The sequence below is a fragment of the Delphinapterus leucas genome, chromosome 21 (assembly GCF_059928025.1).
Source record: "Delphinapterus leucas isolate spDelLeu-1000000601 "Yukka" chromosome 21, BTC_Dleu_Yukka2, whole genome shotgun sequence".
Classification (NCBI taxonomy): domain Eukaryota; kingdom Metazoa; phylum Chordata; class Mammalia; order Artiodactyla; family Monodontidae; genus Delphinapterus; species Delphinapterus leucas.
In genome coordinates, this window is record NC_143149.1 from 23989429 (window position 1) to 24004432 (window position 15004).

Here is a 15004-nt window from a genome sequence, read left to right on the forward strand (position 1 = left end):
TGTTTTTTAACTGAGATTCTTATACATTAAAAAGATAATTTGCATTTTTTTCACTCTATGGAGTTACCTACTATGAATTTTTGACATGGAAGTCCATTTGGTCACTCTCAAAAATTGCTTTGAGTAGATTATTCAGTAAGACTCGTAGAGTAAAATTACTTTCTAATTTTTCCCCTCTAAGTTTTCAGTGACTTTTACCATAGTCCTTTTTAAAGGTTTTATATACATTTAATTTTTAAATATTTACTTCACATTTTATAGTATGAATGTATATGATTATGAACATTTAGATTATTTTTCACTATTACAGTTTTGTTGTGAATATTTGTGTATATGTATCTTTTAGCAGATGTGTGTGTTTGTAAAATAGATTCCTAAAATTGAAATTGTATCACAGGTTACGCACATTAAAAATTAAAGTAACTTTTCCTAAATCTAAATAGTATATTCTTTTTATATTGGTTAGGTCAGCATAAATGAATGTATTTACGTAAATGAATATGTTGAGGAATTAAATAAATGTTCTACGGAAATCATTATTTATACTTTTAATAAGTAAGCGCAAATTTCTAAAACAGGCTTTATAACAGATGTTATTTTCTGTAATGGTCATATAGTCTCAAGTTACTAGTAAATACTTCCTTGAACTATAAAAATGATCTTTTACTATTGCATGAAAGTTCTTGCTTTTTTAGTAAACAGATTTAGAAATTCAATTTTACGATCATAAGAGGGCATAAGAATAATATAAATTTTATTCCTCCTCCTATGTAAACATTACATTTCTTATATAAATGAAGACTAATTGTTAATCTAGCGCTTTACAATTCCAAAGGACGGTAATTGCGTTTCCATTAGTTTACAGGTTTTTAGCAAGATTTCTGCTTCAATAAATAAACTTGTCTCTGGTTTTAATTTGAACAAAAAAGTGAAGTCAGAGGTGTTTGGGTTTAATATAATTTATTTCCACGTTTGAGTGTCTAAAATGTTTCAGGTATTTGTTAAATATGTCATTGTTTTTTATATGCTTTCTCCTTTTAGTTTTTTACTAAAAGGAAAATTAAAGTTTAAAAACTAAATTAAAATGAAATTATATTAAAATTTTAAAAAGAAAGGGAAAATTAAATTAGGTAAAACTCAAACTGGTCTGAAGCCTATATGTATATGTTTGTCCTTTTGCTCTTCTTTTTCTTTAGTTCTGCTTGGGAATTTGAAGGTCCAGCTATCATCTACTGTCCTTCTAGAAGAATGACAGAACGAGTTACAGCTGAACTTAAGAAACTGAAGTTAGCCTGTGGAACATACCATGCAGGACTGAGTATTAACTTAAGGAGACAAGTTCATCATAGGTTCATGAGAGATGAAATTCAGGTGTGAAGATTGATCATCATTACTGTCTGTTCCCCATAGTGGAAACAGATATTTCTCTAATATTTATTTACAAGATCTTTATTGAATACCTTCTTCTTCTTCTCCTTTTCTTTCCAGGAGGGACAATCAACTTTTTTTTTTTTTTAATTTTTTTTTTAGTTAAAAATGTTTTAAATTTTTTTAATTTAAATTTTATTTTATATTAGAGTATAGTTGATTTACAGTGTTGTTAATTTCATACTATATATAAAATAGATAACTAATAAGAACCTACTGTGTAGCACAGGGAACTCTATTCAATACTCTGTAATGACCTATATGGGAATAGAATCTTAAAAAGAGTGGATATACATATATGTATAACTGACTCACTTTGCTGTACAGCAGAAACTAACACAAAATTGTAAATCAACTATACTCCAATAAAAAAATTAATTAAAAAATTTCTTTAAAGTTGGGATTGAATTTCATAATTTAAGTCTAATCGTGAAAAATATTCATTTTTCGTTTAAAAAATCGAAAAACAAAATGGTATATAAAAACATTTCAGGTGTACAGCCAAGTGATTTATTCATACATATACATTTGAATACCTTCTTTCTGATGAGCATAAAGCAGTCACTCTGATAGAATCAGTATATAATGTGGGAGATAGATATGTAAGAAAACTATTGCAGGCTAGTATAAATGGCAGCCTGTACATAGAATAGTGTTTAGGTGTACAGAGGAGGGAATGCTGGCTGTTAAGTTAGGTCGTGTAATGGGGTTGGTTCACCCAGGAAGAAGCAATCTGAATAGAATCTGAACAAGTGAATAACAGTGTGTCAAGTATGCAAGGCCAGGAAGTGATGAGGGAAAAGGAATAGGTTATAGAATTCCAGGAAGAAGGACTGGCATGTGCAAAGGCACTGTGATATGAGAGAGCATACTGGGTTCAGGAAATGGTGAGTAGTTTGCAATGGTTGGAGAAGAAGGGAGTATGGAGTAGGAAGGGCACAAAGTATAGGTAAGAAGGCAGGGAGGAATGGTGGAGACTCGTAGGAAAAGAATTGAATGGGTTGTTTGGCCAGGTTGTAGAGGGTCTTAAAACTTGCAAAGGGGCAAGCTGGGATTGGTGTGAAGTTTCTCTAGTTTTTCCAGACTATTTTAGCCATAGAATTCTTTATTTAAATGAAATTTTATCTAATAGGTAAAACAGATTAAAGTAGAATCATTCTTGTTGAAGTTGATGTGATGGATGAAGGGGTCCAAGAGCTTCCCTATCTCCAAGTCAGTCCCTGGGGGTATTTTAGAATCCTCAAAGTTCTGCAGAACAGAATTTGGAAACCACTGTGACAGACTACTCTATATTTTTGAGCAAGATAATAGTATTATAGAAACATTAGACTGGGAGCACCAAGTAGGATTGATCTGAAGGAGAAAAACTGAAGAAAGGAAGGGTATTGATGAAGTTATTGTGAAGTGTTACAGCTGAGATTCATAAAATGACTGGAATCCTGTTTCAGTGGGTGTCATACAGATTATTTGGGAAGATTTAAATTCAAGCCATGTGAGCAGGTTTAAATCAACACCATCAACATCATTTCCACACCCTGTCGCTATAAGCCTGGACTAGTCATCTCAAATTGAGAAGAACTTAACTTCTGCTTTGCATTTTCTGTCAAATAGGTCATCAGTTTCCTCTGTATCTAGATCTCTGTCTATGCAGTTCACTGTGCATTGTCATGATGCAATGCATACCTGCCTGAAGGCATCTGTTCTCTTTCTTCCTCTTCTTTCCAAAGTTAGGAACAGCTATTACAGCTGCCTGGAGTAGAGATTTTATCCAAATTCTTAAATGCTTACATGTTTATTCTATTATCTCTGGAGCTTGAAAAGTATCAGATAAAATTTATTAGCTGCTGCTTATTGAATCTTAACAATCGAGAGCCAATAATTGATCAATTGTTTCTTCTTTCTTGCTGTATTACTAATTATTCATTTAGATAGAAACATCTCCCAAAGATATGAGGGAGACAAGATTTTTTTTCTTTCCTATTATCCATAACCAAATCTAACCACATTTGGATGTAGATTTGCATTTTGAGTTTGTGACCATTCATTCTTTTAATCCTGACTTTTAGTTTTATGTCCTTTTGTATTTTATTTGCCTTTTCAAGATGGCCTGAATTCCTTTCCTGTCTGGAATGAGGTTATGAATAAATTATTGGATAAAATATCTTCATTTACACCTGAGCGTCTATGAGGATATTTTGAAAATCATGTCTGCAGAATAGGTTGATCTCATCTAAAAGCAGTATCATATGATGAAAATTAGATCTTAAAAGTTCTCATCATACAAACACACAGATACATACACACACAGTAATCATGTGAGGTGATGGAGGTGTTAAGTAACCTTACTGAGGTAATCAATCATGTCGCAGTATATACGTACATCAAATCATCATGTTATATATTTTAAACTTACATAATGTTATATTTCAGTTATATCTCAATAAAGCTGGAAAAAATTGAATAAGAAATAACATTTAAAAAAGAAGAGTTGGAATTATTATATTGCTTATTTACTCTTAAATACAGCAAAACTGTCTAGTTTTATTCACTCAGAGCTTTTTCTTAATATTATTTCCATCCCTAGATTTATTTTTCTTTCATCTTTCTCATACTTCCCTTTATTTGTCCTCCCTCCCTCCCTTCCTCTTTTTTCTACTCTTGGTGCATCTTAACACATTTTTTAAAAATGGCACTTTAATATTTATCAGTTATACACACACATAGTTTAACAAACCAAGTCGTTCTCCAGTGCTTACAATGAAAAGCGTCAGCCCCTCATTCTTTCCCCGCTTCTTTTTCCTACTCCCTTTTAGCTTAGTCTTTTGCTGTTTGCCGCTGTATCTTACAATAATTTGCTTATACTGCTGCTACTTAGTTTATTTATTTATTTGCTTATGAGATTTAGGCATTATCTCTTGTTTCCCTGCTATGAAAGATGAAGGTGTAGCTCTTTCACATCCCTTCCTGCCCTTCTCACCCCATCCAGAAGTTTCTACCCCCTTCACTTCCAATATTAATACCATAATTTTGGTTAGATCAGTATATATTTTCAAATATTATATATTTATGTATTCTCTATAAATGCTTTTTATCTGTAAGACATGTAGTATATTTACAGCTACTTGTACATATTTTGTATTCTTAATACTTTAAAAAAAATTTGTGTAGTTTTTTTTGGTGCTTACCACTAATTTTTCCCTAAGATTTCCCCTAGTCATGTAAATCTGATCTTGGTATACTCATTCATATTAGATATTCTACCAATTTTATCCTTTTAAATATGCAGAGATAAATTCATGATTCATTCTGCCATCTTTAATGAGAAGCTTCCTTCTACCTTAGAATAATGCTAGAAAACATTAAGATACTATGCAGTCTTGAAACTTCATAATATTATCCCAAAGGCTCATTTAATATAATAAATAGTTTAAGAGCCTCTTTTCTGTCTTGTACTCATGTGCATTCAGAGAAACCACTTTATTTGCTTCTTTTAATAGAGAGGGAACAAATCCTATTTTATGGTCACCATTCCTTAATCTGTAAATTGGGCAGATAATCTTTTAATCTATAAGCAATTGGTTGAAATTATATTAAATTCAGTTTCATGCCATGACTTTAGTTAATTAGTTAATGAACTAATTATTCTTACAAAAGTTAAACAGGTAAGGTTTTAGTTCTGCTAAATGATTGTCAAACTATGTTGTTATTTTATTCTCAGTGTGTAATAGCTACCATAGCTTTTGGAATGGGCATTAATAAAGCTGACATTCGCCAAGTCATTCATTACGGTGCTCCTAAGGAAATGGAATCATATTACCAGGAGATTGGTAGAGCTGGCCGTGATGGACTTCAAAGTTCTTGTCATGTACTTTGGGCTCCAGGAGACATTAACACAAATAGGTAAAAACATTTATTGCTTTCACCCTTGCAGATTTCTTTCTTTCCACATAAGCTTCAAAAGTATTTGAGACAACATTCAAAATTTAAAGTAATATGTATAAGTGCCTTTAAAACCAAAAGAAAACAGAAGATGTCTAAGAAGAACTTTGTGGTGTGTTGCTACCCAGAGGAGATGACCTAATTTCTTCTATACCTCATTTAGTGTGAAGAGTTAACTAAAACAGCACTATACTGGGAGTGTAACGTAGATCTTATGGAACACTTTTTTTTTTCTTTTTTTCGCGGTACGCGGGCCTCTCACTGTTGTGGCCTCTCCCGTTGCGGAGCACAGGCTCCAGACGCACAGGCTCAGCAGCCATGGCTCACGGGCCCAGCTGCTCCGAGGCATGTGGGATCTTCCCGGACCGGGGCACGAACCCGTGTCCCCTGCATCAGCAGGCGGACTCTCAACCACTGTGCCACCAGGGAAGCCCTGTGGAACACTTTTTAATATTGTTCATCGATGAGCTGTTTTTCTCCTCAGGTTCTCTCAAGTTTTGATATGTCTTCAGCCATAGTTACTTTAGATACCATTTATTTTATTTTTATTTTTTTCTTCTCATGCTGCCATGGTGCTTATTCTAAATGACTTCTACCAATCCCAGTTTGTCTCTAATTACCATTTTTGTTTCCTTTGTTAGTTCTAGGAGAGCATGCCAGCTCTCCTTGGCAGTGTGTGAATGATCATGTTGCCCTGTACTGACTGACTGCCATGGAAAAAAATATTGTACTTAGTGTCTAGATACAGGAAAACCATTCCACTTAAGTACTAAACAGGTATCTTGTTGGCACTTATGTTCTGTGAGATTGATATTGAAAGGAAAACTTCATCTTGCAAAGTTTTAGGGGCAGGTTTACCAACTTCTTTCTTCATCCATAAGAAAAAAAAATTGAAAAAAAAACCTATACGTGGTAACTGATAGGCCTGCCGAGATGAGGTGTTTTCAAAATGCACCTCCGTATAGCTACATAAGTTGAGCTCTTGGATGGACCTATTAGCCCATCTTATTAAAATGATGAGAGTGGCTATCTAATACAGTTTTTGTTTTTATTTATTACTCAACAATTTTTTTTGGAGTACTCACTATGTTCCAAGCATTATGCTTTGTGCCGGGGATCCAATGGTAAATAAAAGCAGATATAGTACCTGTTTTTATAGAGTTTACTGTATAATGGGAATAGCAGGTCTTAGTCACAGAATCATACAACCGTGGATGCATAGTGTTCATTTTACTGCTCTTTTGTGTTTGAAAATTTGAATAACCAAACGATTTTTTGAAAAGGATCATGCAAATTTGTATAAAATTAAAACTGTGTTAAGTGCTATGAAGGAAATTGCATCGAGTAGGGAGTATATTATGGGTGTGTGTTTACCAAGTTATAAAGGTCAGATAAGGCTTCCTTGAGGAAGTAATGGGTTAACTTGAGATATGAAAGAAGAATAGGGATTAATTAGGTAAGAATGTTTGCTATAAATTTTAAGCTTCTTTTAAGAGTAGTCACTAACTTTTGTTTCTTAACATACAGTCAATACACCATCTTCTTAAGCAGAACAATTATTATTTTCCTTTTGACACTGGTGTCTATGTGAAGCTTTTTATAAACTAATTTAAAATAATTGGGATAGAACACAGCTCTGCATGCTACAATTAAATTTGGGATTGCATCAAACATAGGTTGATTCCTACCAGTTCTGATTTTATTTGTGCATTGTGTTAAAGATGCTGAAGACTTAACAGCCCAAGTTTTATATTGTGGCTTGGCGGGTTCATCAATCGATATAGTTCCTGTGTATCTGAGTCTCAAAAGATATTTTAAATGGTTATCTCATTAAGATTTAACAGGGAGTAACAGTGATTAGTAATCAAATAGTGGTGCCAGGAAATCCATTCTTGAATCTTTAGTACAGACAGGTTGTTCTTTGCATCTATATTAAAGGAAATAAAACTATAGGGTTAATCAGCATTAAAAAAAATTTCAGCAAGGATCGAGGCCCAGATCTCTGCCATCCTTGTGACAAACCTCTTCTATTAGAAAAAACAAAGTTTTAGAATAAATGGAATAGCTGGTTTTCAAATGAAAAGATCACTGTAATTCACAAAATTTTTAGTCTGTCTTATGCTAGAATCCTGTGACTGAGAGAAGAAACTTGTCCAATCATCAGCCTAAATATGCAATTTTATATTTTTTATTGGCAAAGTCTCAATGTCTGCACCTGCCATTATTTAAAGCAGTCAAACCCAATAGTTACTGTAATCTTTGTTTAAAGGGAATAATTTGCAAATTAATCTCAGTTTAACAAATCTTCCACTGGCTCCACCTGATTTCTATTTATGGTATTGTTTTTAGAATATTTCTTCTTTTTCAACTTGTTTTTATTCTGTGGAATATTAAACTGCAACGATTTTGATGGTCCTAAAAGAAGGATAAATATTCATTTGATTTGTTGTTAGAGACTTGTTACTTTATTTTCTTCAATTTGTTACTGAAACTGATGAGATTAGTTAAATGTAGATCATGGGAACCAAACATAAGGGAAGATCTAGCTCTCAGAGTGTGGGCATTGTTTCCTTTGTTCTTTCTATCTGAGGAGAAAGAGGTGAGCTAAACAAACAAAACAGAGCCAAAAAGGGAACTAATATTTAGCCCATGAGCTAGGAATAATGAGGTTAGATGGTTGACCTAGGAACTAGAGTCAATCGTTGGAAGAGACTTTTTAGGGAAATTACATGGAAAGGCATGGTGGTTGGTGGTGTCAAATGATAAGAATGTTTTTGAATAAGAGATCATTTGTGTGTCCAGACTTTCCAGAACTCACTTAACTAGATTCCCTGTTGGTGTCATCCTTGAGAATTGTACAGAGGTATTTTTGTCAGTTAGAAGGCTGTATAGTCAAAACATGAGTGATGAGGATCAGTATTATCATTTAAATCTTGTGGATAAATTATTTTCTTTTGAAATATTTGAAACCTATTCAACTCAGGTTTTTCTTTATTCTCGGAAAGATATGCAAAGACTATTTGGAGGATTATCATCATCTGATGTGCAATAGTCATGGAATTTCTTCACAGGAGAGTAGAAGTAACAGAGTCAGGATGAGGAATAGCAGCATTAACTTAAAAAAAACCCATGTCTTTAGTGTTATTTAAAAAGTTTATATAAATTCAGTATTACGGGGAAAAAAATGATTAGAATTGTTTGAGGAAGGAACTTAATTCTGATATTTTATTGGTGTCCTATAATACCCCATAATACAAAGAGGTAGTTTTTAGAGGGCTGAGAAGTTCTCTGAAGAGCTAAAGTGATGAAGGTTCATATTTAGATCATGAGTCTTTTTCAGTATTCCTTATATAGATTAGATGCCTTTAGTTTCTCATATAAAATAACTTAAAGAATAACCTTTTACTGGGAAAAGGTAAAAATTCACGTATAGTAGAAAGATTGCCAAAAAAGCAAGTAGCATATAAGTCAAAATGAAGAACTGTAGGCTTTTAACAGTTTTTCATAGGCAGCTAAAAAATTGATGCTTGGACATGGGTAGAATTCTTTCAAAAGTAATTTTCATAAAAATCAGAAAAATGCTTGCCTCTTATGGGGGCATTGACTGGGAAGGGACACAATAACTTGCTGAGATGATAGAAATGTTCTTTATCTTGTTAGCACTGTGGATGTTACAGACTATGAAAAATAAACAGGAATAAATAAATGAAATAAAACTAATACAATTTTAATAGTACTGTGGTATTTTTAATTGACAGGCGCCTCCTTAGTGAAATATGCAATGAAAAGTTTCGATTATACAAATTAAAGATGATGGCAAAGATGGAAAAATATCTTTATTCCAGAAGGTGTAGGCGACAGTAAGTATTATTTACTTTATATCAGTTAATAACAAGGATTTATAGATAATACTCTTAAGGAAAAAGTTTTGCAAAGTAATTAGAAGTATTTAAAAGATATTTGATGGTGTTAACATATGTGCTGAATTTTTAAGGCAACTTGCTTTGTGCCTCAGTAAACTGAAGCCAAATAATGAGGTCTCAGCTGAATCAGTTAACGTTGATTTCACCTCATTATTTTCAACAATGAATTTAACATATATGTTTTTGTTCTTTTATTTAATTTAAAATTTTCTCTTGGGTAGACTCATCTTGTCTCATTTTGAAGACAAACAGCTACGAAAGGCCTCCGTGGGAATTATGGGAACTGAAAATTGCTGTGATAATTGCAGGTCCAGGTAACGTTTTCTTCTTCTAGATGGACATTCTAAAAGTCTTTGTTTCTCTTCCTTTGCAAATAATTTTTAATTGAATTTTTGTTGAGTGATATGTATTGCAGTTTTTTAAAAACAAAATAATGAATTTATTTATTAAAAAAGAGGACAAAGCAAACAGTATTACAATCTTTTACTTTTATAAATAGATAAACCAATTAATGATAGACCTAAATCTAAACATATCAATAGTTATATTAAATGTAAATGATCTAAAAATACCATTTAGGGCTTCCCTGGTGGCGCAGTGGTTGAGGACCCTGCCGATGCAGGGGACACGGGTTCGTGCCCCGGTCCGGGAAGATCCCACATGCCGCGGAGCGGCTGGGCCGGTGAGCCATGGCCGCTGAGCCTGTGCGTCCGGAGCCTGTGCTCCGCAATGGGAGAGGCCACAACAGTGAGAGGCCCGCGTACTGCAAAAAAAAAAAAAAAACCATTTAAAGGCAAAAATTGTTAGAATTGGTTTAAAAATATGACCCAACCAAATGCTGTCCACAAGAAATCCACTATAAGTATAATTATATAGGTAGATTAAAAATGAAAAGATAAAAACTGTATACCATGAAAACATTAATCAAAAGAAAGCTGGAGTTGTTACTTTTAATGTCAGATAATGGAGACTTTGGAGGAAGAATATTAGCAGGGATAAAGAAGGGCATTACATGATGATAAAAGAGTCAGTTTACCAATGTATCAGTCAGGGTTTTCCAGAGCAATACATGCACATATGTGTACACACACACACACGTGCGCGCACACACACACACACACACACACACACACAGATAATGAGAGAGGGAGAGAGAGGTTAATTTTAAGGTATTGGCTCATGCAGTTGTAGGGGTTGGCAAGCCTGAAATCTGTAGGCAGCCTAGCAGGCTGGAAAGTTGGGCAGGGTTTCTACATTACAGTTTTGAGTCACAATTCCTTGTTCTCCAGCCAACCTCAGTCTTTGCTCTTTAAGGCCTTCATCTGATTGGATGAGACCTACTCACATTATCAAGGGTCAGCTCCTTTACCTAAAGTCAACTGATTGTAAATGTTAATCCCATCTACAAAATACCTTTATAGAAACATCTAGGTTAGTGTTTGACCAAATGACTGGGTACCATAGCCTAGCCAAGCTGACACACAAAGATAACCATTATATCCAAGAACACCTAATCCTAAATGTGTATATACTTTAAAAAGAACTGACCGAATTGAAAGGAGAAATAGAGAAATCCGTAAGTAGAGTTGGTGACTTCAGCATCTCTCAGTAATTAATAGAGCTGGTAGACAGAAAATCAGTAAGAAAATAGAAGAAATGGAACAGGACTGTCAGCAGACTGTCTAATTGACTTTTATAAAACATTCTACCTAACAACAGCAGATACACGTTCTTTTCAGGTGCAGATGGAATGTTCATGAAAATAGACTGTATTCTGGATCATAAAACAAACCTTAACACATTTAAAAGATTTGTATTTATACAGAATACATTTTCTGACTAAAATGGAATGAAACTAGAAATCAACAGCAGAAAGATAACAGGAAAGTCTCCAAACACTTGGAAATTAAGTAACACACTACTAAATAATCCATTAGTCAAAGAGGAAGTCTCAAGGTAAATCAGAAAATATTTTGAACTGAGTGAAATGAAAATACAAAATGTATGGGGTACAGCTAAAGTGATACTGACAGGGAAGATTAGAGCATTAAATACTTACAGTAGAAGAAGGGTTTCAAATTAGTAATTAAGCTTCCACCTTAAACTAGCAAATAGGGGTAAAGAAAACTAAAAGGAAGCAGAAGGAAGGAAAGAATAAAGATAAGAGCATAAATCAATAGAAAACAAAAACAATTGGAGAAAACCAATGAACTCAAAAGCTCATTCTTTGAAAAGGTCAATAAAACTGATAGAAAGTTCTAAAAAGAAAAAAAAAAAAGAAGACGAGGAGACACAGATTACCAATATCAGGACTGAGAGAGAGAATTTCACTCTAGCCACAACAGACATTAAAAGGATAATGAGGAAATACTATGAATAACTCAGTGCACATACATTCAGTAATTTAGGTGAAATGGACCAATTCCTTGAAAACCTCAGACTAATAAAACTCACTCACACACACAAAAAAAATACAGCAAAAAAACCCCCTCACTCACAATGAAGTACATAACCTGAATAATCCTACCACCGTTGAAGAAATTGGATCCTTGTTAAAAACTTGTGAAAATAAAATTCCCTAGCCCAAGTGATTTCAGTGGCAAATTCTGCCCCCCCAAAAGAAGAAATAATGCCAGTTCTACTATTTATGTGATATTCTCTCAAACATAAAACTGCACTGTAGAGATGAAGAAAAGATTAGTGGTTGCCAGAGATTAGAGGGATGGGGTCAAGGTTATGATTACAAAGAAGCAACAGCATAAGGGAGTATTTTGCAGTGATGGATTTGTTGCATGTATAGAAGAGTCTATGAATGTGTTTAAATTTGTAGACCTTAACACACACACACAGACATACAATCAATTTAACTGTATATTAATTGAAAAAATAAAATACAAATGGTGTATGTAGTTGAGCTAACCATATACTAGGTGTGGTAGCTGTATACTGTTAGACAGAAGGAGTTTTATTAGGGATGGAGATGGTCTCTATGCAGTGATAAATGGTTCCTCCACCAAGAGGACAGAATTGTTCCATGCACCTTAAAAAAAAACCCTACAGCTATGTAAAGCACAGAGTGACAGAAAAGCTGGAAGAAATCAACAATTCCACCATCAAAGTAGGAGAGGTTGATTATAATTTCTAGTTATTGGTAGGTTAAGCAATCAAAAAATTAGGAAGCAATAGAAAATCTGGTCAATATGGTAACAAGTCTGATTTATTGGACATGCAGTATGTAGAAGCCTTTACCAAGCAATTAGAGTAATGTGTCTCAAACATTTTTACTTCGTGACCCACATAGTTAATGGCTCATTGAGTCTAGGTTCTGTTCAGAACCCTAAGGTCTCAAGGGATTAACCTTCAGCACACCTATAATCCATTTGTAGCACATGGGCTGGGAAGCGCGGAATTAGAGACTACACTTCTCAAACATAGATGGCATATTTATAAAAATGAACTATAGGGACTTCCCTCGTGGCGCAGTGGTTAAGAATCCTCCTGCCAATGCAGGGGACACGGGTTCGAGCCCTGGTCCGGGAAGATCCCACATGCCACAGAGCAATTAAGTCCGTGCACCACAACTACTGAGCCTGTGCCCAAGAGCCCGTGAGCTACCACCACTGAGCCCGTGAACCACGACTACTGAAGCCCGTGAGCCTAGAGCCCGTGCTCCACAACAAGAGAAGCCACCGCAATGAGAAGCCTGTGCACCGCAACGAAGAGTAGCCCCTGCTCGCCACAACTAGAGAAAGCCTGTGCACAGCAATGAAGACCCAACACAGCCAAAAATAAATAAATAAAAATTTTAAAATGTACTATATATTAAAGCAGTGGGTGGCAAACTATGGCCCATGGACCAAATCCACTCACTGCCTGTTTTTGTAAATAAAGTTTTTTTGTAATACAGCCATGCCCTTTTGTTTATATATTATCTATGGCTGTTTTTGCAGAGTTGAGCTAAGTAGTTGTGACACAGAGATTGTCTGGCCCACAGAGCCTAAGCTGTTTACTGTCTGGCCCTTAATAGGAAGAGTTTTCTGACCTCTGTACTAGACTGTAACCTATCTCAAGTTTTCAGTGTATTGCTTTCAAACATACCACATTATCTGGCCAGAATGCAACAGAATTAGAAGTAAACAAGAGAATAAAAAGGGAAATTCTCATTCATTTGGAAATTTAAAATAATGCTCTAAAGTAACTCGTCAATCAAGGAAAAAACTCAAAACTGGAAATGAAAACATTTTTAGAACTTAGTGATAATTACAGTAAATATACATTAAAACTTGTATGCTGCAGCATGGGTGATACTTGGTGGGAATTTGATAGCTTTAAATACTCGTATTAGAAAAGAAAATTAATGAACTAAGTATCCTATTAAAGAAGTTAAAATAGAGAATAAACCTAAACATAGCCTTTTTTTACCTAAAAATATATCTAGAATACTGACTATATTCTTATTGCTATTTCAAAGATATTTATTATAAAGAAAGCAACTGAATTAGGTAGTTGAACTATATTAGTTGATTTTTTCTGAGTCCTCTTGTTCTCAACATGCCATAAAGAATTCTCATTTGTATTAATGAGAATTAATACAAATGAGAATTTCATTAATTTGTGTTAATGATAATTTCTACCTGAAGGATGGCTTAGGAATTTAACTTCTAAATGGACTTACATGAAAAGCTTATAATCTTTGGTCATATTTTAAAGTATGACTTTAACAACTTCTTGCATAGGAGATGTGTTTTTTCAGTTCAGAAGTTTTGCGACAGGGGTGGGGGTGGGCAATAAACCTTTTCTTCCATCAAAACCTAACACAAAAGTCCAGTATTTATACAGTAGATCAAGTGGAGCTATTTGAGCTGTAATCCTGCGTTCTGCTTGCTTGAACCTGTTTCTTTCTATGGCCCAAGATACCTCCTGTGAAACTTGGATCCTAGGGCACTAGTGTCGAGAACCATTAATATAACATACCTGTGATACTATATTATCGTTTATATATCGTTTATATTTCATGTTTTACATACTTTACATGCTCTCAGCTGTATTGAACTTTATTTTTAGCTTCTGAAGCAGTTGGCACATTTGAGATATTTTTTTACTGGGCTAACTGTTACACTAAATCTTTTTATTTCTAAAGGTACATGCCTTGGCTAAGCTTTCTTTACATATTGTTTTTATTTAGATTGGATCGCTGCTTTTCCATTGATGACTCAGATGATATGTTACAGGACTTTGGTCCACAAGCATTCCAGCTCTTATCTGCCGTGACCATCTTAGGCGAAAAGTTTGGAATTGGGGTTCCAATTTTATTTCTCCGAGGATCTGTAAGTATGTCTGTGAGTCACCTTCAGGGTTCTTCTTTTACTCCTATTACACTTTTCTTCAGAGGTTTGCTGTTTTACAATTATAGCTTTGGCTTTAGTTATCAGAACTCAGAGAGTCATATTAAGTTCCATTTAAGCACTGCATTCATTACCTTTGACAAAACCTGTGTGTATCATTAAGACAATGCTTCCAGGCTGTCTGTTTCAGTTTATTACACTGCAGTTAGATGAATCCCTAGACTGGTCTTTTATAGGACAATTAAGAAAAGTTTACTTTCATTGTGTCAAGGGACAGGTAGAACAAATTTGTATCTTGGTGCCCTGTGAAGTAGTAAATTTTTTGAGCAAAATTTAAATTTCAGTGATTATTTGTAAATGTCTAAGTTC

At 34.2% G+C, this 15004-nt stretch overlaps 1 protein-coding gene across 5 annotated transcripts in view; it reads left to right on the forward strand.

Moving 5' to 3' along the window:
* WRN (WRN RecQ like helicase) overlaps nucleotides 1–15004 on the forward strand; it is a 128027-nt gene that overhangs the window by 81462 nt on the left and 31561 nt on the right. For all 5 annotated transcript variants that reach the window (XM_089903745.1, XM_022571149.3, XM_022571151.3 and 2 more), the window contains 5 exons: nucleotides 1197–1371; nucleotides 5147–5328; nucleotides 9126–9227; nucleotides 9512–9604; nucleotides 14476–14617. In XM_089903745.1, coding sequence (XP_089759871.1) covers nucleotides 1197–1371; nucleotides 5147–5328; nucleotides 9126–9227; nucleotides 9512–9604; nucleotides 14476–14617 — 694 coding nt within the window. The remainder of the gene's footprint in view (nucleotides 1–1196; nucleotides 1372–5146; nucleotides 5329–9125; nucleotides 9228–9511; nucleotides 9605–14475; nucleotides 14618–15004) is intronic.